We start from the raw sequence: 24,907 nt of genomic DNA, 5'->3' as shown, positions 1-24,907 counted from the left end.
TTCTTTAATGATTGAGGGTTTTTTTACAACTAGGAAGTGCTAATTGTGACACAATGTCCCTTTAAGAAAACAAGGCAAAGCTTCCCGAGAGCAGTTTTTGTGGTTTGTCTACCAATCAATAAAACATGACAACAATTTCAAGCATGAATAAGCACTTCACCCAAAATTCAAGCACATTCCAATCCTTGAAAACACAACCATAACATTCAGGCATTTCCAAGGATTTCAAAGACCTTTACAAACCCTGTCCCTCCTCCATTTATTCACATGACGTCACGATCACACAGATCAAAATCCAGTCTAAAAATTATTAGCCAAGGGCTTACTAGCGTAGCCATTGTGAACAGATAATACATTTGTCTGCTTAGTAAAATATGGATCATACATGGTCTAATAAAAGGGTTTATGCGATATTTTTGCCTACTTGTGTGGAGAAGATAAACCTATTCTCCATGAAAATGTTTGGGAAAAGGGTTTAAATGTCCTCAGAAAGAGAAAGTGGTAACAAAGACACACACAAGAGGCATTGATACTCTATCAGTGACATGCCATCAAGGGAGGCAGGTAAGGCAGTGCCTCACATGTCATCATTGAAATCTACAATTAAAATAAATACGGTTCAGGATGTCCCCTGCCCACTGCCCGATGATTGCTGGGATGGGCTCCAGCACCCCCGCGACCCTACTGAGGATAAGCGGTGCAGCTAATGAGATGAGATGAGACATAAAATTGTTATATTTATTCAGTGTTAAAGTTCATTCTTATTTAAAGTGTGTCATATTTTGTTTCTCCTAGTGGTACAAAAAGGTTTTATTCAGTTAAAAAAACATTAATTTGAGTACTGGCCAAAAATTCATGAACTATCATACCAAAGTGAATTTTTATTAAAAATCATAGGTAGAGACATTTGTGTTTCTTTTACATAGTGGAATCCCTATCTAGAAGTCGCTGCTATGCTTGTTGGCCATCTTGCTGCTACACAGTTAATTTTCACTTTATATTTTAATATGATAAATACAATTATTATGTAACGTATTGCTGCGTCTGCAGATGAGAGGCATGCAATTACCCTGCCTCGTGGCAGAGGGCGATAGTGAGGCTGAGGATTCTGATTTGGCGCAAAACAACAAACAATATAATTAGTGCTAGTATTAGCAAGTTAACAGTGAGTCAAGATAGGCAGTAATTCTTTTTCACGTTGCATGGGCTTTTTTTAACAAGTTAAAATGTTCCTAAGGATAAAGCCTTACATTTATTTGATAATGCTTACTTGTCAACACTTTGCCAAACACTTTACGCATTCGACTACTACTTTTCTCTCCTTAAACACGCTTAGCAATTTAAAAAAAAAACATTTATTATCCTCTTTTTGATATTTGAAAAGAAAAAATCTTGACCTGTGCATATTATTTTATTCCACAACTGCTTTATTTTGAAGCGAGACAATGTTTTTGTGCGTGAATAAAGATCCAAAGATCGCATTAGATCTCACTTATGGTTAAATTTGCCACAGCATTTTTATATTCTGAAGACAGAATGTGTTTTGCATGTGAAAATAGAGTGCCGGATCAAATGTCCAAAATTTAGCATGTGTGATAATGGAGCAGACTTTTCTAAATGACTTGCTTGCAAAAAAGTGCATTTTATTTTCCATACAACAGGGTTTGTACAGGTTTTCGAAAATGCTTGAATTTTAATGTTATGTTATCAAGGATTTAAAAGTGTTTACATTTTGGGTGAAGTGCTTGTGAATGTTTGATATTGATGCCATGTTTCTCAAAAAGTCAGATTAAAATGACGCTGAGACTGTTCTCTGGTGGCTTCACTTTGCAATTGCATTTCTTTTTCCCTTGTGATTAACAGCAACTGGCATTAGTTTGTGTGGCATGAAGTCTCACCGCCCCCTATGGGTCACGCCCAAGGAGACAGGTACATGCTACACCTAAATGGGGCACTTTAAAATGTGCATTAATGCAAGGATTACGTTTCAATAATGGATATTTATTAAGGGCCATGCAAAAAATTAGGGTAGCGTTTCCCAGTGATAAATTGTAATGGAAGAACTTCCTGCAACTGAAAATGTAAGCTACCGTATTTTCCGCACTACAAGGCGCACCTAAAAGTCTTAATTTTTTTTCAAAAGCTGACCATGCGCCTTATAATACAGTGCGCCTTATATATGGATCAATATTAAGTCGCAAAGTCTTGCAACTAATGCAAAGCAGCCGCCGACTAGATTTTCCCCTGAACGCGAAGTAGTCCGCGGTGTATGCTGGGATTTATACACCGGCGTTTCATTGGCTAACCAATGTGTCAATCATCATTTGAATCGATCACTATTGGCTAAAGTTATTCGGAGGTAAAGGGGGCTGATCCTTTTTATCATTTACAGGCTCGCATAGGCTAAAGGGGCAAAACAAACCCTGCAATTGGCCGAAAAAGATGTGTCAATCATCAGTTGAATCGATCACTATTGGCTAAAGTTATTCGGAGGTAAAGAGGGCGGATCCTTTTTATTATTTACAGGCTAGCATAGGCTAAAGGGGCAAAACAAAGCCTGCAATTGGACGAAAAAGATGAATGTGAATAGCATGTTGGGTTGACGGCATAGAGAAAACAGTATTTTACTATTCTGTACTGTATTTGTAAATATTTTACTCTCCTGGATTTACTACACTCACGGATATAAGAGGACCATGGTTGCACATTATTATTGAACACAACGACTTCGGTGAGCTACTCCGGCTATATATTTTCCTAGTATCTTGTTTCAGAGTGATATCGATGTTTCTGTGATGGGTCTTTTTTTAAATTAAACTCAATTCCAAGTGTTTATTGTCATATGCACAGTAACGTTGTGAGCGAAAAAGAAAATAGAAACTAAGGAATGGTTGGCATTTCTTGAATCCCAAGACTTTAACCTTCCGAATGATATTTGGAACGATGCATTTGAGTGACATCGTACGGACACTGCATCTGCACGTGTCTACGACACGTATTTGGTTCTTTGCAAGCTTTCGGAATGTTAAGGGGGTAATCAGTTGGACTGAATCATCTGACTGTTTTGTCGACGTTCCCATTGTAGCGCTTTATAATCCGGTGCGCCTTATCTATGGAAGATATAGGACCAAAAACTACTTTTTGGAGGTGCGCCCGATAACCCGGTGCGCCCTATATTGCGGAAAATACGGTACATATTACTGTTACGTTTACCCAGCACTGATATGAGGCAAGATTTTTCCCATTAACAATTATATTTGCAATTTACTTAAGATTTAAAAAAAAACAGATGTCTTAGTAAATGCACACGCAAGATTTCAAATGAATTGCAGATATATTTGTGGATCTGCAAAATCCACGATTCACACCGGATTTCTTCTTTCTTCTAACGTTACAAGAGAAATTGAAATGAATTCCATGAAAACTGTGTACGAGCCCTGCAACCAGCGCAACGTATTTTCTCCACTTACATCCAGAATATACACACAAACACACACAATCTGATTATAAATTCATCGATATGCCCTCCCAAAACAACTGTGCTCTCAGTAAGGGTCGAATGTCAACTTTGGTGCCACACAAACAATGTCGAAATGCTTGCACAAACACGCACATACACACGTGCACATTCGTGTATATAGGAGACTGCGTGTGGTTTTCTGTGTGTCTAATTGCTTTGCGACCCGCTGTGCACAGTTGGACACTGGAGAGTTTGCGCTTGACAACATAAGCCTATATTTGAGGGCTGAGGTTATATAAATACATACCTACATTGTATATATATGTGATATATACACACACTCATATGTATTGTATTAATTCAGAGCCACATTTTCAATCTGCACTTAAAACGATGTCGGTTTTCCCATAGGGCTGCTTTAATTTGATGCCTTTATTTTAATCTACATCTCACACTCTCTCTCACACAGACACACACTCTCACACACAGGCTGCAGGCATGATGATGGAAGTGAGTGTGTAAATACTGCTTAGAAGGATGGGGCCGGTTTTGGATTGGGGGAGCAAGGCAAGCTTAATTTGCATATCCAAGATTTGGAAGAAGGTTCTCTTTGATGCTCTCGTCTTCGAGCTTTTAGATGCCTCCAGCGTGGGATAATGCATTAATAATTGAAAATAACACGTGTATTCAAAATGTTGGAGTCTATTTTTTAATGGTCGTTGCCAGTAAAGTTTCTTTTCAATTCCATAAATAACACATATTTTCCCAATCATCTCGTGTTATACTGACAAAATTTCCACAAGTTGCGCTATTGACTTGATATCAATAACTTCACTGATTGACTGTGAGTTGTCATATGGTTTCTTAAGATGTTTTTATAACTTTGTCAACAAATCTGATGAAATTATCTTAAATAGTTTATTCGGTTTTTAATATATAGCAAATGCAAAGGAGATTGCATAGATGGTAGTTACCTTATTTTGAATAGTGACCTTGGAAGATTTAATAAAAAGAGGAGGCTAAGGGGAGGGAATTAGAACTTGGAATGGAATTCTCTTACCTGAAGGCTTCTCTCCGTTTCTCCTTGCAAGTTCAAAATCCATTGATGTCCTTTCTCCTTGTTTTGAGTGTCCACAGAAGTGTCAAGTTGACATATTCGACGTGTTTCCTCTTTTTTCTTCAACAAGGTCTTTCTGGGGTCCTTGGACTTTCAGTTCTAAATATTATAAAATCGGGGTAATGTGATCAAACTTTAGTGTCTTAGTTAAAAGCCTCGACGCAGTAATTTGTACCAGCTGGAGGCTCTTGATTTTGGAGTTCGGGAGACCCGAGAGTAGTGCATTACTGTAATTGAGACGGGAGGTAACAAACGCGTAAATTATAATCTCCTCATCCGACTGAGACAGCATAGGGCGAATTTTTGCAATGTTGCGAAGATGGAAAAAAGCGGTTCTAATAAAATTCTTAACGTGTGTTTGAAAGGACGGATCGGGGTCAAATATGACACCTAAATATTTGACTGAGTCACTCTGGGGGATATTACATTTGTCAATGTTCAGAGCCGTTTTTTGAGAACAAGTTACGGCATTTAGATGGACCAATAACTAACATTTCGGTCTTTTCAGAGTTAAGGCGAAAGAAGTTGAGTGACATCCATTCTTTTATCTCAGTGAGGCAGGCCTCCAAATTTCCATGATTTAGTGTGGCAGATTCCTCCATCAGAAGATATAGTTGAGTGTCATCTGCGTAGCAATGGAAAGTGATATTATACTTGCGAATAATATCACCTAATGGAAGCATGTAAATGCTGAAAAGAAGGGGGCCAAGTACTGAACCCTGTGGAACCCCACAGGTAGCACTAAAGGGCTCAGATGTCATTTCACCATATTTAACACAGTGCGTCTTATCTGAGAGGTAGGATCTGAACCATAAGAGGACTGTTCCTGAGAGACCAATCCATTTTTCCAACCGTTCTAGTAAGATATTATGGTCCACAGTGTTAAAGGCAGCACTAAGGTCCAGCAGCAACAAGAGTGATGAAGTGCCGGAGTCCATTGCCAGTAGAATAGTCTGTGGTTTTAATATGTGTTCTATGCAGCCCTTTGAGATTCTTTGTGATTAAGGGCTATACAAATAAACATGACTTGACTTCAACATGACACTGACAATAAAATATAAAAAGACTAAGAAAACATAATGGTAAGCAAAAATATTCTAAAATTTATATCAACTATATTGTGTATTAGTAACATTAAATGTAATCAAGCATTGTTGGTCACTGATGGGAATAGTCAATTCATGAGCATCCAAATTTAGAGTGTGACTGTTACTTACCTTTTGTTAAGTTTATAATCAAAATGCTGAGAAATGTTGGGTATCAGCAAACAATTAAAAGTTGTTTGGAAAATAAATTAAAATAAATTTTGTTAAGGGGACATTGTGTTTTACCAGTGTCTACTAAAATATATTTATTTAAAAAAACAATATTGATAAAAAGAATAATGAATGAAGCATATCTCATAGTTTTGTTTTTGACCTAACATGAGGCTTACCAAGAGGTTGACAAGATTGTTCGCCATTTGGCTACAACGGGTACCATCATAGACCAAAAACCTTGTGAAAAGCAAAAAATTAGGAACAAAAAATATGTGGTTGGGTCATTCTGAGTGTCCATTGTTTGTATTCTTCCTTGTGCTTTGTAGCATTGTTTTTGGTTGCACTCCACAATACAACGACATCAAGTGGTCAAATATTAGTGTCCTTTTGACAAAGTGTAATATAGTAAAGTTTAAAACATTTTTTTAGGCGGTGCACTGATTTGTTTGCCCTGATTCCAGAATTTAGCCGATGATTATTGTCCACTTTCTTGCAACGGGTACCCCCCAAAACCCAAAAACTTGTAAAGTACAAGGCAAAAGAAATGAGAAGAAAAAATGTACTTTTTACGAATGCTTTTTTTAATTGATCATTGTCTCATTCCAAACAAAATCGGTATTATTTGGTCACTTTGAGTCCCTGTATTTTGTGTTCTTCCTTGTGCTCTCGTTCTCTGTTGCACCACACAAACCCGTGACATCTAGTGGTCAACTACTAAACAGCATCCCCTCAAAAATAGATTTGTTATCGTTACTTCAAAAGAGCATCCTGATTACAAAAAGACAACATTTACCAATAATTAAAATGTCTTTTGAACGTGAACAGGTGAGATGTGACCTTTTATATCACTTTTTAATGATGTACAAGAGTTGCTTTTCTGTAAGTCTTCCATGACTTTGTTTACACCTTTTTAAAAAGTATTTACAGATTGTAGACTACTCATGGTGATCCCATTTTCTACACTTATTAGTACAACTAAAAATGTTGGGGTAAATAAAAAACATTAGAGGTAAGATCTGAAAGCGGAACCCAACCCGAGCCCAAAAATCAGCAGCGGTAGAGGGGGACAGAATACATCGAGCAGAAAAAAAACTAAGAACAATGACAGGTGGATGATAAAAAAAAACAAAGTCAGTGAGAGAGAAGCCCTCCTCCTGTGTTGTCACAAATAACATATAAAAATTCGGGTTCGCTTTGGACTCGGTCCCTAAAATCAAGTTAATCTGTCAGGCTCGACTAGGTTAGGCTTTAATACCTGCGGGCCCGCATCGGGTCTGGCTGGGTATTTTAGGCCTGATCTTACCTCGACCAAGAATCCAACTTTTAGGTCAAATGACCTAGGAGCCTTTTGGTCCCTTTTTTATGAACAAATTATTAAAATTGATCCGATTATGATTATTTTTGCCCAAACACCATCTCTGAATTTTGCCATGCTACACTTTTCTCAGTAGCGTACAATTATCCAAACATGTATCGTATTTTACAAAGGCAATCACATTTAGAGCCATCCATTGGTGGCGAAGTCTCGTCGGAGTTGTTTGGTCTGTTCCTGGTCGAGTGGTCGAAGAGGCGAACGACAGACGCCACCGTGGAAACCGAACCATTCCATTGCCTGCTTAAGGGCGGGAACGCCAAGCTTCCTGGTTACCTTAAAACATACAAAAAGAAAGGCAGATGTCAGCTTAAAATAATAAAAATTCACAGTCAAATCCTCCCAACAATATTTTGAGGGAATTCAATTTCTTAGTGGACCCAAGATGGTGTCCTTACGGCAGCGTTGGGTTCGATAAGTCGCTGCTGCAGCTCTCGGGCTTCTTCCCAACGGCCGGACGTGCACAAACGCTCCAAGTCACAAAGCGGCTCACCCAGAATGTTAGCTAGCGCACAAACTCCGCCCACTGCACCTAAAACAAAGTCAATTGATGTGGTGACAAGTTAAAGACAACAGAAACATGTTGACATACACAAGACACGTAAGCAGTCATGTTTCAATTTTTGATAGAACACTGCTCTTAAAAATTCTCCCCCCACCCCAACCAAAGTTGAAGACTTCTTAAAGTTTAAGCTGTAAAATTATTAATATTATCAATCATATAATTTTTTGACAATGGGACTTTAAAAATGGCTGGGTGCAGACATTACGCAAATACTGTATATCCCTTGTTTTTGTAAATCCCCGGAATATGCGAAAATCTGTGAAGTAGCCCCCCACCCCCCAATATTAACATATGCACTGCCAGCCTCTCTTAGTTGACTGGTATAATGGATCGCGGCCAAACTGGTGCTATTCGTTTCATGTGAAAGATAGCCGCCACGCATGACACTAATTTGCTCTCTTGGCCCCTGAGCTCTACTGACCCCTGCTCTCAGCAATAGTCTACCAGGGACAATGGATCAATGGATGTGTTTTTTAGGCAAGGCCGAAACAGTACCCCTCCTGACAAAAGGGTTTTCACAGCAATATGGGATTGGGGATAGTGAATCGCAGCCACCCAAGGGCAGTTCATTCAAAGCGGAAATACAATAAGAGCAAAAAAACTGCCACCAGACCCATCAGAAGTTCCAGTCCCCGCTCACAGCAAAGCGGTCATGGATAATGGATTGCGAAATCTTTTTCAAACCCTGATGCACTGAGGCCGCAAAGTACAAAGTGGAAAGTAGCAAAGGATTACAGTAAGAAATTACCATGTATAGATAAACAAATATGAAAATGACACAAATGACTTTATTTGAAAGTTGCTTGTGTAAGCTTAAAATGCTAAAATAGTTAGATTTAGCAAAAGTATATGTAAGTAATCATATTTGCTAAAACTAATTTGAAATGCTATCAACCCTCAACGGCAGTAAGTAGTATGAAGTTTATCCAGCAAATCTATGTTCCCTTAATTGCCGTTTATACTTTCTTAAGTGTCAGAAACCACTAAGGTCGTAGGGGCACCGTTTCCTGTAGTGTGTCTTTGGCAAGTACAGTCTGGTGGCAACAAATGTTTCCACACGGTCTCGAAACTATAACCTCAAAAAAGTCAGCTCCTGGGTGCCATGTTAGCATTCAGTGCCTTACCAACACAGTAGGCAGCCATAAGGAGTCCCGCTGAGCCTGCCAAAACCTGGAAGTCTTGTTCTTTAGTTTTGTGGACAATCAGTCCGATCCTGGAAATCTGTTCATAAAACACAGTTTGAGCAGACAAAATGGCCGACGATTTGTTAGTTTTTATGCATGGCTCACTTGTCCCTATTTTAGTAGACCAAAATGCCAAAACTTGAGGTTCAACTTCTTAAATGTCACTTTTATGTGGATCTGTGTCACAAGTTAGTTTTTGGTCAACAGACGGTACCACTGGACAAACAATCCATTGGACATCTCGGATCACACGACAACATTCCCAAGTGCCAAGAATGGACATCAAAGGAGGCTTATGAATAATTAATGAGTTGCCGATATATATTTTAATTGTCTTTGGCCATGTAAGAAGTGAGGCTTTCAAAGAACTCCGCTGGGAATGAGCTCCGCCTCCCGAGCGTATATTTATAGCGAGCGGCTGTCAGTCAAGTGTCACGCGATTGGTCGCTTTGTCAGCTACTCATAGATGAGGAGGATTTTAGGACGATAACACCTAGTTCAAAGCACAATTGCTCTTCTCACCTGCCGGAGCAAACGAAGGATAAAGGCCAAGCGACAGATATTTTCAACTTAGAAGGGCTCACGACCGACAAGCCGACTGACAAGCCGACCAACTGTCCGACTAGCTAACTGACCAACTGGCCAACCAACTGACCACCCGACTGACTAGCCGAAATACCGACTAGCCGACCTACTATCCATTTAACTGATTAACCAACCTAATATATATACATCTAGCTGACTGACCGACCGATTGACTAGCCGACTGGCATGCCGGTCTATCGGCCGACCAACTAGCTAACTGACTGACTGGCTGATAGACTAGACGAACGACCGACCGACTTGCTGACATACCGACGACCACCCTAAAAACGATTCAACCAACCGACTGACTAGCCGACCGACCAACTGGCCGACCGACTAACCTACCGGCCAACCGACTAGCCGACTGACCAACTAGCCGACGACTGACTAGACTACAGACTCGCCGTCCGAGCAACTGGCTGATCGACCGACCACTTGACTGGGCGACTGACCGAATGACTGGCCGACCGGCTGACTGATTAGCTGACAAGCCAACTGACCAACTGAGTAGCCGACTGACTAGCCAGCCGACTTACTAAATGCACTCTTATAAAATACTGCACGGCAGAGTTCATATAAACAAGTAAATGATCACTAATTGCCACATATTCGATAACTGTCGATTAAACCAATGATTTTCCATCTTAATAATAATAAAGTATTAATTGACTATTTTGCTGATTTACTGCAATAACATTACATAAAACAACTACTTATACATTAACTTGACAAAGAAACTGACGAAATGATTGACTGAATACAAACTGACTGACTACTCTTTAACTGTAAATGTAAGTTCTGGACTGGCCAAGTCAAAGTCCAGCTTTAAATCCAATCGAAATACTGTGATGTGATCTTAAACGGACAGTCCATGCCAGAGAACCCTTCTTACTTGGCAGATTTGAAAAGATGTTTTAAAGAAGAGTGGACCCAAATTCCTCCACAGCTTAGTGGAAGACTCATAACCAATTTTCATAAACGTTTGATTTCTGTTATAGCTGCCAAATGTAGACCAACTCACTATTAGGTTAAGGGGGCAACAATTTTTTCACATAGGGCCAGATAAGTTTAGATTTTTTTGTGCCTTAATAAATTGAATTAACGTTTCAAAACTGCATTTTGTATTATTTTGGTTTGTCTCTGTGTGATATTAAAATTGGTTGAATGATTGTAAACCCCGTGTGTGATAAATATGCAAAAACACAGAAATCACCAAGGGGGGATTACTCTTTCAAGGCATTGTAATTGATGTATTAAAACCCTTTTTACTTTTAATCATGACTAAGTGACGTTGGCTACACAGATCACATAACCAAACGATAACTACCAAATCGACCGATGTAAAAAGCTCGCCGCTCTGCAGTGATCAGGTAAAAAAGTTCTCTGCGTTATCAGATTTGTCATCGGACTTTTTTGACAGTTCGAAAAATTGTTCGCACAGGCCGTCTTTGGACCTTTGACCTTCTACGGCGCTAGTTCCGCCTACAGGCGAGACGGCGGCAGCGGCGTGGGCGAAGGGCCGAGGAGCCGCAGGGTCAAGTGCCACCATCTCACTTCCAAATCGCAAATCCGGTCAGAAGCCTCCCACACAGCCTCAGCTTCTTTTTTTGCCCGCAGCCTCAAACGCGACGCGGCGCGACGGCTGACCTCCTGCCTGCCAAGCTTACCGATGTTTCCACATTCTTCTTTTTGCTATTTTAAACTTTTTCCTTCCGATTTGGAAAACTTCCTCGACATCTTAAAGGCATTGACACGTAGGACTCATCGAATCATATATTTTTGCGAGTTGCAAGATAGTGCCCTCAATGGTAAGACCATGCCAGTGTTGGTCACAGTACTGAAAAAAAGTAAGTAACCGTTAATAGTTACTTCATTTAAAAATATATTCTGTTAACACCCGTCCGCATATATTGAGGCCGACCACGTACAACTACAATAGCCACAAAACAAAAGAAAGAAAAAAAGCGTGTACACCAACCTGTGAAGCTTATATTTCTTGTGTACTCTCGAGAGCTTGAGAAAAAAAACTCTCAGCCGAGATTCTCCATATCCATTGCCAAGATTTCCTCCTCCATTGTTAAGAGCTGTCCCAGACGTTTTTTTCCAGACGTAATGTATTGCAAAAATTGTTTTATGAATAAAAAGCCCATAATTCAGAACATGTTTACCTAAATTCTGTGCCTACATTTGCCCCTATTGATTTCCTATTGGTTTGTGGTTTCTTTCTAATTTTTGTGTAAGCAAAGCCCAAACAACACAGTAAGTTGTGGTTATTGTGGTTAGGTCCAGAATTTACATAAAGCAAAGTTTTGACTAAAGTTCACAGTCAGATGTTACACCAACAGACCCCGTAGGAGCCCATTAAACTATGTATGTTCACTTTTGAGACAATTCAAGATGAAAACCCACAGAACAAACTGTAAACGCCTGTAAATGCCAGCCATGCACCCAGAGCATTTTAATTGGACGAGCGGAAAAGGGAGCTTATCTCTGCACACATGGCACACGCCCCTAAATACATCTGCATCCTCCTCGTTTGTAATATTTTGTGACATGCTTGCACCTTGTTATTTACAACAAAAATGACGGTCTAAATGAGCCTCAACAATCTTAAAGGGACAGTGTGTAATATTTAGTGGTACAAAAAAACTTTCAGTAACTATGAATACTAGGCAAAAATAGATAAACTAGCATACCCCAAAAAATCGCAGGTTGAGAAATGTGTACATCTTTTACATAGTGGAATTCCCTACCTAAGGTCGCTGCCATATTTGTCTTGCAACTTGCTGCTACGCTAAGATCTGTGGCAACGGTTTTGGCATTAGACCATACAGTGCCATCTCGTGGTCACATATTACACACTTGGCCTTCAAGTAACTGCTGGAGAGAGACAAAATGTAAGTGGCATATTTGTTGAAATGGGAAAAAGGCTCGGGTTTGGCGGTTTCGTTGAATTTTGTTTATAATATATGGTCTGGCCCTTGGAATTTATTTTTTAAAATCCAAATAATTTGCTTTCATGACTTTTTGAGTCAAGAGGTTCCCGACCCCTGCTTTACTGTACATTCTCACTTGCATCCATGCCATATTCACTTCCTGAAAATAATATACTAAAATCCGGGGACAGTTTGTTTGCACATAATTGGTCGTGTCATTAGTAGCAAATAGTAGGCAGCACGTTGGGAGGTTGTGTGACTTATGGAAGATTAACAGAATTTACAGTTAAATAGTGCTGAATTTGTATTATTTTTTTGCAAAATTATTTTTGCAATACACCATATCTGGAAAAAAAGAAAATGTCTTAGAAGAGATTATGAAGGAAGTATTTGAGTGGTTTGAAGATATAAGACAAAATGGATACGGAGTGTCTCAGTTGTGAGGTTTCGAGCTCTCAAGACTGCCCGAGCCAAGAAATATGAAGGCTTGACTGCCTCCACATGTTTGATTCCATTTATTTTATTATGTACTGTAGCTATCTATGAGCAGTTTTAGGGGTCGTCTTGAATGTGAATATAACCAGTAATTTGTAGTCATTTTCAGAGTAATGCGCTACTTTTGTGTGTCATGTGTCTAAGGGTAATGCAATAACTACTAAATGAAGTAACTCGTAACTGTAACTAATCACTTGATTTCAGAATCGCGCCCAACACGCCCACAGAATGTGTAAAAGAATTCTCCTCACATCTCCACCGCTGTCTTTTAGCCCAATGATGTTGGGATGTTGGGATAAATGCACGATAGCATCCAGCGGCAGTTCCAGGCCTGTGTTGGCTGGGACGCTGTACAGGATCACCGGGACCGCACTTCTGTCCGCCACCTGCAAGGGAGACAAAGAAATTTCAGGACCCTCTAGGTCGTTGTACACAGTATAAAAGAGTCAGTAATACAAAATAACTAAATAGATAAAAACTGATAAAATCAAGTACAGTGTAAAAAAAAAGGGGAGACCATGTGAATCAGTCTTAATAAAGTGGGTTTTGAGTTTAAATGGTGGGTTGTTTTTGGCCAAAGTCTTAAAAAAGATAAAACAAAATTTAGAAAAAATATATAATTTGAATTTTGTTTCGGTCATTTCGGCCGTTTTACAGTGAATTTTATTTTTTTGGGTTCATTTTATTGGTCCTTTTTAGTCGTTTCTTGGTCTTTTTCGGCGTTTTCTGGTCAGGTTATTTGTTGGTCATTTTTCAGTTGTTTATTTGTTAATTTTCAAACTTTTGTACTTTTTTACAGTACTAATGGAGACTTTTCAGCACCTTTTCATACTAATTAGCTCTATTCCAGTACTTTTTCGCACATTTCACTAGCTTTATATGTATGTGTTTGCATCTCTCTCTCTCTCTCTCTCTCTCTCTCTCTCTCTCTCTCTCTCTCTCTCTCTCTCTCTCTCTCTCTCTCTCTCTCTCTCTCTCTCTCTCTCTCTCTCTCTCTCTCTCTCTCTCTCTCTCTCTCTCTCTCTCTCTCTCTCTCTCTCTCTCTCTCTCTCTCGTTCAATGAAACTGTGAAAATGTATAACTTATTTGTGCTTTTTATATTGTTGCTGCAATATTGTTACAAAGCAGTGAGCATTAATCTATTTATCGCATTATTATTAGCCAGTTTTCAAAGCACTACCTTGTAATTACTTTTAGTCTTTTATCTTTTTTCTCTTCGAAGTTTTTATTATATGTTTTACTATGGAGGGACATGTCTAATCTCTTTGCATATAACGAATCACATAGTTGAGATCAATGGCAATAAAGAAAATTCATTTTTTTTCCATACTTTTAAGTTCCTTTTTTGTTATACAGGTATTTGATAATTTTCAGGATCTTCTTCAAATGTTTACACTTTAAGTATTTCTGGTGCTTTTCCGTGTTTGGGTCACTTTCCGGGCGTTTTTCTTGGTCGTTGCTTCTGTTTTGTTTTTTGGTTGTTCTTGTTCTTGTTCTGTTTTTTTTTTTTATTTATCATTTTTCAGTCTTTTTGTGGGTTGTTTTATTTTTGGTCCTTTTCTTGCAGCAAGAAGTAGGCAATATAGTGACATCTAGTGGTCAAATAATACCAACTAGATTCTGCCACCCTGTCCACCATCAGACTTGCCTTCTCATGATCATCTTCCTCACATACCGCCTCCCTTTTCACACCACTGTGTTTTGATTTGATTTTGCTATTTATTACTTGCATGTTTTATTCTCGGTTTATTATTGTTGTTACTCTATGTACCTTAGGCGTCCAATTTTTACACATTGTTTCCTTGGTGAGTGAGAGGAGAACCAAATGTTTTGTACTTTGAGTGTTTGACCTTAATAAAGTGCTGGGTCAGGGCATGACTGTCCATCTTGCCCTTGTAGAAGCACGGCGTCACCACGAGGACGGCGTCCGCACCGGCTTCTGACATTTTGGCGGTGAGCTCCATTGTGGCTCTCGTAGCTAAAAAGAAAAACAGAATTACAGCTCATTTTAAGTACATACTATCCTGTAAACACAGAAATGCACCGCCTGGGCACAGTGATCTCTTTCTCTATCACGGTTTATTTATCGTGGTTTCTCCACTGCGCGGATTTTCATTGTGTATTATATTTCGCATTCTGATTGGCTAAACAGTTGCCCTGCCCTTTTTCTGTGCTTGTGCATTAATAACAATGAAGTCTTTTTCAAAGGTATGGCTCACGAGCCATATATGGCTCTTTTCATGAGTACATATGGCTCCATGGAAAATTGAGAATAGTGCATAGATCACATATCCGATCAAGCTCTATGTCAGGTCTGACATGCACGCAGCCAAACCTACTCTGAGGGAGATAAATATTTTGTTATATTAAGGGCACAGTTTTACCTACAGTTACAACAACATACCCCGTTATGGCTGTTCATCGCTAAAGGATCCTATATATGGAAGCTCATTAAATAATGTATGTTTACTGTTGAGATACCTTATGATAAAAACTCACACAACAAACTGTAATTAGTAATTTCCCACGAACACTGGCCAAGCACAAAGAACAATTTGATTGACTAAGCAGTAGGTGTGGGTAGAGCTATGCAACAAAACATGCTCTCCTCTCTCACAAGTGCCCACTGTGCTGAATGGAAATACATCCATAAACTTTTTGCAGTTTGTTTTAAGACATATTTACTAAAGAATTCTGCTTGCACCTTGTTTTGAAACCATCATTTGAGAAAACAATAAAGGTGAAAATGAGCCTCAATGATCTTAAGTAACTGTGGGAGGGACACAAGTTTAAAGTGGTATATTTTTGTCGATGTGGGAGACAAGCCCTGGCATTATAATTATTTCATAGATTCATGAAACCATCAAACATCACGCAGAGAAATAAAATGCGCTGAAAAATTAGCTTTTGTCTGGAGAGCAGGTAAGGCGTTTTTGCTGAATTTTGTCTTAAAACATGGTATGGCTCTCCCGAAAAAAATCTGAATATTTTGCTATTACAGCTCTTTGGTTGAAAAAGGTTCCGGACTCCTGCTCCAGACTGACAAAAGCACCAACGGCCGTGGCAAAAAGGCAGAGGAAGATGCTTTCTATCGCCAACAAACCTGCACTTCTCGACTCGCTAAACTGGAAGGGCATTCCCCGGTGGTTCCCTGGCGCTTTTTCAAAAATTATTGATAAAAATATAGGAATAGGACAAATTCTTTATGTTTTCCAATGAATATAGATGATACGGTATGTGTTTCCTTCCTTATAGGGTTGTATAAAGCTTTTAACTACTTCCCGCTCCAAACATCAATTTTTATTTTTTTATATTTTGGGGATCCAAAATGGCTCCTTCAACATTTTGGGTTGCCGACTGGAAATTAAATGCAGTTTCCCATAACGTCCATTCGATGGCAACAAAGTATCAAGTGGAGTAAAGTATACAGTTGTACAATATTGCGGCAAGATAATACTTTTTAAATTAGAATTTGACAGTACGTAGTAAGTTATCCATAAAACAAACGTTTATAAAGTACAGCACTTTCATTTGTTAAACACATACTTGAGCTTGTAAATTGGGTTCTTTGATTTCAATAAATTGTAAAGTATTAAATGAATAAATAGGGGTTTCTGCTTTGCGGGCTTTGACTATCATGGGACCTTTCTGGAACGCAACCCCCGTGAAAAACAAGGAATTACAGTACTCAATTTCCTAAAAATACAGTACCAACCCGCCTAGGTACAGGCAAACATTAACTGAGAAGTTAAACCCATAGTCACCATTAACTCTAAATTAACTACTGTTGTCAAGCTTTTTACCTGGTTTCACTCAAGAGTTAACACTTTAAACGAGTCTCAAACTCAATTAATCTGGGGGCCGCCGGAGCTAGGGTCTGGGGGAGGTTTGCCACAAAAAGTTTGGATAGAAACATTAACATTTATTTTTTTTAATTATTTTTTTCCAATTCCCTACTCAAAATAAGATTTTGGGATTAAAATTAATATTAAAACATAATCCATTAATCGGGAATAAAATAACTGATAATATGCTAGGGTTGCACTTAAAAGGACAGTGTGTATTATTCAGTGCCACCAACTGGGGTAAAAATAAAATTCATTAAAAAAAAAATTTGATTTAACCGGCAAAAATACATAAACATTCATAAAAATGTGGATTTAAAAAAAAATACTGTCAAGTTAAGATATTGGCATTCATTGTATATAACAGGAGCCTCACTTATTGGGAGCTGACATAATTATCCACCATCTTGCTGCTAATGGTACCCAAAAAACAAAAATCCTGCAAAAGTCTGGGGAAAAAAAAATTGTACTATTGTCCCTCTGTGTCTCGGACATTTTCATTCTTACCTGTGATTTATAACACTAATTTTAGGTAGCACAATAGAATAGTACAATACATGACGTTTAAATAATACACACTGTCCTTTAAAGCTTTCTCCTAAATGCGGCGGCCTCAAACTGTAATCCAGAGGGCCGCAAATAGCCCCTGGGCAGCGAGTTTTAGGCTTTAAACCTACTCGAACTCGAGTTTTAGAGAGATACTGTGTCGTATTTAACCACTACACGTCGCTGTACTGTATAGTTCAACCCAAAATGAGTGCTACAAAGCAGAAGAATACATACTACAGAAACTCAAAGTGATCAAACCGAACCATTTTCTTTCTCATTTTTCCCTCCGATTTTTAAAAGATTTTTGTTTTTTTGCGGGGTACTCTTAGCAGCAAAATGGCAGACATTGATGTCAGCTCCCTCTGGTAATGTTTAGGTTATGGAAGAATTTCTTTTAATAAATTCGACCTAAATGAGTATGGTGAAAATTTTTAATGGAGTTTTCTAAGGCCCTTAATCACAAAATGTCTCAAAGCACTGCACAGGTTACAATTACACCATCCCCTGATCTGAAACCAACATACCCACAAGGAAAAACTCAAAACCCTAAGGACCAGGAAAATAAGAAACATTGATAAGGGGCCTCACAAGTGGTAACCCCCCTTCCGGGATGACCAGGGTGCAATAGATTTAGCATTGGGTAACAGTATACAAAACATAGTGAACATCAATAAAATAAAACATGGGTAATATGTTAAAATTTGTCCAGAAAATGCATGAGAGCAACGACGCCTTGATCTTTTTGGCAAAGGTGGCAATAAATAACACACAATACCCCTTTAAAGTTTTAAGTTTGGGTTTAAAGCTATCAAAATGTTTAGGTAGCTTTATATTATTTAAAAATTTCGCTACCCCACCCAGTTTGCCTAAAATTGGATTAACTTCTAAAGTGTACTTTATGGTACACTTTATTTTATTTTTATCTTTTTTTATTTATTTATTATTTATTATTTTATTTTATGGTAAAGGCAATAGCCTTTACCGATCTCTCCCGATTTTTTTTTGTATCAGAAAAATAATCAAATTTGTGAATCCATGGGTCCAAAACTATGAATACATTCATGTCTACATAACATTTCTGTCATGTTAAAAAACAACTAAGGTAAAAAGGCATTACTTGTATTTGGGATTACAGAAAGGGATTTAAATTAACTACATCATGTGAAAATAAAGAGGTATCTTAATTGTTAATAAGATAAAAAAAAAGCCAGCAATCATTTACTGTGCAGCATTTGCATGCATGTTTTGCATTTTCATAGATGGTAGATTGTTTTTATGAGTTGTCTCTAGTAATGTTGTTGCATCTTCGGGGCAACCGGCTTGAAGTCAAGAGGCCAGCCTCATTAAACCAGACCACATTAATCAATCCAATACAGAAGTCAACAGAAAAAGTTCTTGGCCACATTTATGTGGCATTAACAGGTAATTACTATCTATTTCGCGTGGGCAATACGAAAATTACCCAATGTTTTGGTAATGTAGCTCAATGTTTTGTCCCACACAATAAGTCAAGGAACATTGTGACCATTTTAAGAGGAAACCTTAAGTGGAAGTATTGTACACCCAAAGAATTTCCCTATAAACGGCATTTAGATTATTATGGTATATACTGGACTGTCTCAGAAAATTAGAATATTGTGATAAAGTTCTTTATTTTCTGTAATGCAATTAAAAAAACAAAAATGTCATACATTCTGGATTCATTACACATCAACTGAACTATTTCAAGCCTTTTATTATTTGAATATTGCTGAATTTGGCTTACAGTTTAAGAAAACTCAAAAATCCTATCTCAAAATATTAGAATATCATGAAAAAGTATACAAGTAGGCTATTCAACTAATCACCTGAATCATCTAATTAACTCGAAACACCTTGCGAGGGTTTCCTGAGCCTTAAAAACACTCAGCTTGGTTCAGTAAACTAAATCACTGCTGATCTGACTGCTGTCCAGAGGACCATCATTGATACCCTCCTGATGGAGGGTAAGACACAAAAAGAAATTTTTCAAAGAGCAGGCTGTTCACAGAGTGCAGTTTCAAAGCATATCCACAAAAAGTCTGTTGGAGGGGAAAAATGTGGCCGGAAACGCTGCACAACCAAGAGAGATGACCGCAGCCTTAACAAAATTCTGAAGAAGAGCCGCTTCCAGAATTTGAGGGAGCTTCAAAGACAGTGGGCTGAAGCTGGAGTCCAGGTTTCAAAAGCCACAGTTCACAGACGTGTCCGGGAAATAGGCTACAATAGCCGTATTCCCATGGTCAAGCCACTTCTGAACTCAAGACAACGGAAGAAGCGTCTGACTTGGGCTATGGAGAAGAAGCACTGGACAGTTGCAGAGTGGTCCAAAGTCCTCTTTTCAGACGAAAGCAAGTTTTGCATTTCATTTGGAAGTCAAGGCGCCAGAGTCTGGAGAAAGGTTGGAGAAGAGCAAAATCCAAGTTGCTTGAAATCCAGTGTGAAGTTCCCACAGTCAGCAATGGTTTGGGGAGCCATGTCAGCTGCTGGTGTTGGTCCACTGTGTTTCATCAAGTCCAGAGTAAATGCAACTGTGTACAAAGAGATTTTAGAGCACTACATGCTTCCATCTGCTGAAAAGCTCTATGGAGATGAGGATTTCATTTTCCAGCATGATCTGGCACCTGCCCACAGTGCCAAAACCACCAGTAACTGGTGCACTGACCATGGCATCACTGTCCTTGATTGGCCTGCTAATTCCCCTGACCTGAACCCCATCGAGAATTTGTGGGGTATAGTTAAGAAGAAGATGAAAGACACCAGACCTACAAATGCAAATGAGCTGAAGGCCGCTATCGAAGCATCCTGGGCATCAATAACACCTCAGCAATGCCACAGGCTGATTTTCTCCATGCCACGCCGGATTGATGCAGTAATCCGTGCAAAAGGATTCCCAACCAAGTACTGAGTGCATCAATGGACATTTTCAAATGTTTGATTTAGTTTTGCTGTTATAAAATTATTTTTTTTACTTGGTCTGAGGAAGTATTCTAATATTTTGAGATAGGATTTTTGAGTTTTTTTCAGCTGTAAGCCAAAATCAGCAATATTCAAATAATAAAAGGCTTGAAATAGTTCAGTTGATGTGTAATGAATCTAGAATGTATGACATTTTTGTTTTTTTAATTGCATTACAGAAAATAAAGAACTTTATCACAATATTCTAATTTTCTGAGACAGTCCAGTAAACAATACGTTTAATAGATTTGGTTTCTTCTCATGATTCTGCCTCGCATGTTGTTGATCCTCACAAGATATCTCAGTTTTTATCCATAAGTTAGAATCTTGAAATATGTCAAAAGGTTATTGGGGGAGCAATACTTTCGCAAGCCACTGTAGTTTAAGTCACTGACAGAAATTTACACAAACACAGTAACGTACGTACACTCGCAGCCGGATCCGGCGATGAGCAGCTTGCCGGCGGGCATCGAACGTCGGACCCTCTTCACCACCTCAACGCGCTCCTCCTCTGTCAGGTAAGGGTACTCGCCATTGGAACCCTGCACAACCAGACCTGAAAATACAAAGCACACCAATGTAATCGACAAAAAAAAGCAACATTTGATTCGCCCTCCTAAGAACTGGAATTTAAAACCCTTGATGTGCCAAATAGTACAATGGCAAACTTTGAAATATTGTAAAGAAATCTCTTAAGTTTGTGGCCCTCTCCATGTCTCAAAAATAATGTGGAAGCTGGAAAGTAGGAGAGAAAATGGTGCGTGGCAGAAAAAGCGAATACAAGTGGAATAAACAAGTTAGACAACACAAAATATGAAGTGAACTGGATTAAAAGATTAGGTGGGAAAATACCATTTGTTTTCAAGGAAACGTTTGTGTGTGTGTTTGGATCCCTAAAGCTCTAGGGTCTTAGGGGCACCATTTCCTGTGGTGTGTCTTGGGCAAGTACAGCCTGATGGCGCCCACCCTTCAACAAATGCTCCCACCTGGTTATACGTTGCATAAATGTGGCACAAAACAATAAAGAGTAAAAACAAGATAAAAAATAGTTTGAAAATGAAAGAACATCAGCAATATATTCATTTTTTAACACAAGACACAGTAAGAATGTAACATTTAAGTAATATACAACATAAAACAAAGAAATTAAAGTGGAGCGTTTTTTTAATTCAATTTTAGTGTATATTGTCTCAGGGGCACTGTTGTAATGAGGTTGCGGGAAGAGTCACGCTGAGTCCGTTACCTCATGTGCGGTCCCTTTTCAAGGTTTCTTCATTTCCTTCATGTTGAGGTTTTTGAGTTTTCCCTTGCCCTCACATGTATATTTTAGATCAGAGGATGGTGTAATATGTGTAATGGTGTAATGAGCAGCTTCAGCGACAGACTGCTGTCACAGTCTTGTACCACGGACAGACTGAGGAGATCTTTTCTTCCTCATGCCATGAGGCTCTTTAACTCCACCCGGGAGAGTAAAGGCCCACGTTAAACCACACCCCCCCACATTGCATATTACTGTATTTTTATTGCAGTGTGTATTCTGTGTAGCACTATCTAGATACTATATATAACACGCTATATCGGGTATTAACACGTCCCATTGGGTATTTGGTATTGTATTCTTTTTACTTTATTATTGTTTTGTTCTTCAGCGCAGGGATGCTGCTGGAAGTGTGAATTTCCCTGCAGGGATGAATAAAGTATCTTTCTATCTAATATTAGTCTGTAGTCTGTACTAGTCATTGGTCTGTGTGGCCCTTAGAGACTCACAAATGAACATGACTTGACTTAAATTTCAAGGTGCTGTACAGAATTAGGAACTGTTTTACTCGCTGACACCATCTTCTGGCTTGTGTCATTAGTGCAGCCTTTGTCCTCATCTGGCGCATGCAAATACGTGCATTTCTTAGATGTGCTCAAATAAACACTTCTTTAGTATTCTTTTTGGGGTTTGGGTAGGCGGTTGGACTCTTGAGACAGACCTTTTCTAACTTTCAACATTTTCATGTTACGTGAACAAAAAACTGCAGTGACGAGCATAAAGTCACTGTTAAAACCTTGGCTTAAAACACAATTATATTCTATAGCTTATGAATGACCTATACTTCACATTGAAAATATCTGTGTATTATTTGTTATTGCAACATCCATTGCAGCCTGGTCATCCTGGAAGAGAGATTACCTCATGTGCGGTCCCTTCTCAAGGTTTCTTTATTTTCCTAATGTTGAGGTTTTGGGGTTTTTCCTTACCCTCATGTAGGTTTTAGATCATGAGATGGTGTAATAAAAGTCTGTAGTTATCAATAATCTGTGGTCTGTGCAGCTCTTTGAGACTACTTGTGATTAAGGGCAATACAAATTATATCTTATAAATCATGTTTGTCTGTTTATATAAGTGATGCTTTTTTCAGGTAATTTTGTTCATTCTGTGATGTGATTTTTGTTGCAACATAACTGAAAAGAAAAATAAACAGGGAATACAAATACTTGAGATGCGCGGTTCAAGATAAAAATCACAAGGGCTCTTTGAACTCAGTTGGGCATTCTTAACACATACTTAATAGAGAAAATAGTAGTTTTATATACCTGTCAACCTCCACGGCTCCACGCCCTTACAAACTGTCGTATTTTCCCTTACAAAATACAAAAAAATCTTACACCATATTTTTTTATAAACGTGTTTATTTATGTAGTTTAACATGTTATATTGTACAGACTGGGAGGAAAAAGTGGTCGGCGGCGCCCTCTGTTGGCTGCGGCTGCATCGGCTCGCTACAACGGGTCAGGTGCCATCGACATTTCGTTCTGTGTACATTGTTACACAGAATGACAATACAAGGAAATTATTATTATTATTATTATGTGTTTCATTGTATCATATATATTGTTAATTAACATTTTGTTTTAAAATTCTGAGTTGCTCGACATTAATGTTTATTTTAAAAAAGTTCAAAAATTAAGTAGCTTGGACGTTCACTGTAGAAGGAAAAAAATACATGCAAATATAATTAGGTAGAATTTTCTTATTCAAATTATTAATTCATTTTCTGCATTAAATTATTGTTGGTGATATACTGATTAAAGGGATAACCACAAACCTGTCTTTTTTCATTTCCACCTTTTATACTTCCTTTTTTCTTAACTTCTTTATACAACATTATAATTCGTAATATAATGCATCAAAGCAAGTGAGCCGTATGAGAGCCGGCTCTCTTTAATGAGTTGACCCGAAAAAGCCGGTTCTCTAAAAAGAGACGGACTTCCTTTCACTACACAACTACCACGGAATGATGCATGATGGGAAATCCCCAGGCAGCAGACGCAAGCGCACAGTAGCATCAAACCGCTCGCCTCTTTTGTAACGGAAAAAAAACCGGTACCGAGATAGAGGATACCACGGCGAACTCGTTTGATTTGCCGTTTCGTGATAGTCGGTGTAAACCGGATGGTACCCATAATTGACAAATTTGCGTTTTTCCGTACAGATTTTCTTGTACGTCGTACACGTCTTAAAATGCATAATAAACGTCCTTTGGACGGCAAAAACGTACAGGTTGACAGGTATGGTTTTAACTCTTTAAAACACCTCAAATGACACACCTCATCTTTAAGGTTGGGTTTTCATGAAAATTATTGAAAATGTGAAAAAAAACATTAGTTACTCAACGGCGAGAAACAATTAAAAATCCACATTTAAAATAGATCAAAATACATAATGGTGAATACGTTGATGTTTAAATTTCTGCTTCTCCCGGAAGTGACGCAGAGGGGTTTTTTTTTTTTAATGCTTTATTGAACAAGAGCTGGTGGACATGTCATTCAGGTGAAATGTGACGTCATCACGTGTTTCTGACCTTTAAAACGAATGGCTGCGTACTTGCGGAGGTTGTGCTCCAACTTGTCGTAGTCGACGTCTTCTTGCTCCGTGAAGGGTGTCGCAATGGGAGGGTATACGCCACTTAAGTCGAGCCGGGTGCCGGCCGAGCTCAGGCTTCGGGTTCTCCCGGGCCCGGAGCTGCTCCGGCCTAAGGCCAACCCGAGGCGTGCAACTGTCAGCCACCTGGACGACGCCATTCGGGCCCCAGAACACAACATGACGCCCGTTTCCAAACTGGAATATAGTCTTACTTCCAATTCCTTAACTGCTGCCACTGCTTCAATAGCACTTGTTCGTTTTCTAGGTGGGATATTACTTCTAGGTAGTTAAAGCCTGAGCCGCCTGGTTAAATATTGATGAGTTCGTGCTTTTCAGTTCGTTGACTCGAAGCTTGTTCACTTTTTTTTTTACCTTGTAGTCAAACAAGAAAATTGACACGCCCTGGGTGGGACAATAGCGCTACCAAGTGGCAGGGATATGGTCATGACAAAACGTCAAGAATAACAGTTCAATCCATCAAAATTTTATCTTTATAGCACTTTTCAGGCAATAAATTGCAACTAAAAGTGATGTACACTATAGTTATGGACCACAAAAGGCAATGGCAAGCATTAGTATTTTCAAAAGCTGCCCGCTCTTACCTGCTGTTCAAACCCAGTAATTGGTTATGGCTTTGGTTGTAAGTTTATA

General features: G+C 38.8%; 1 protein-coding gene across 1 annotated transcript; it reads right to left on the bottom strand.

The window, feature by feature from the left end:
- Window positions 1-6,396: 6,396 nt before the first annotated feature.
- On the bottom strand, window positions 6,397-24,579 carry hoga1 (4-hydroxy-2-oxoglutarate aldolase 1). Its single transcript, XM_088342155.1, has 7 exons — window positions 24,195-24,579; window positions 20,771-20,899; window positions 14,824-14,951; window positions 13,225-13,359; window positions 8,898-8,994; window positions 7,607-7,740; window positions 6,397-7,484 (listed from the first exon to the last, which is right to left on the bottom strand). Exons 1-7 carry the CDS (start codon window positions 24,433-24,435, stop codon window positions 7,335-7,337), a joined length of 1,014 nt encoding a protein of 337 aa, XP_088198281.1. The 5' UTR covers window positions 24,436-24,579; the 3' UTR covers window positions 6,397-7,334.
- Between the last annotated feature and the right edge of the window lie 328 nt (window positions 24,580-24,907).

The sequence above is a fragment of the Urocampus carinirostris genome, chromosome 8 (assembly GCF_059441175.1).
Source record: "Urocampus carinirostris isolate Australia breed hairy pipefish chromosome 8, RoL_Ucar_1.0, whole genome shotgun sequence".
NCBI classification, from domain to species: domain Eukaryota; kingdom Metazoa; phylum Chordata; class Actinopteri; order Syngnathiformes; family Syngnathidae; genus Urocampus; species Urocampus carinirostris.
The sequence above is the reverse complement of the archived record's forward strand: the minus strand, read 5'-3'. Positions and strand labels throughout refer to the sequence as shown.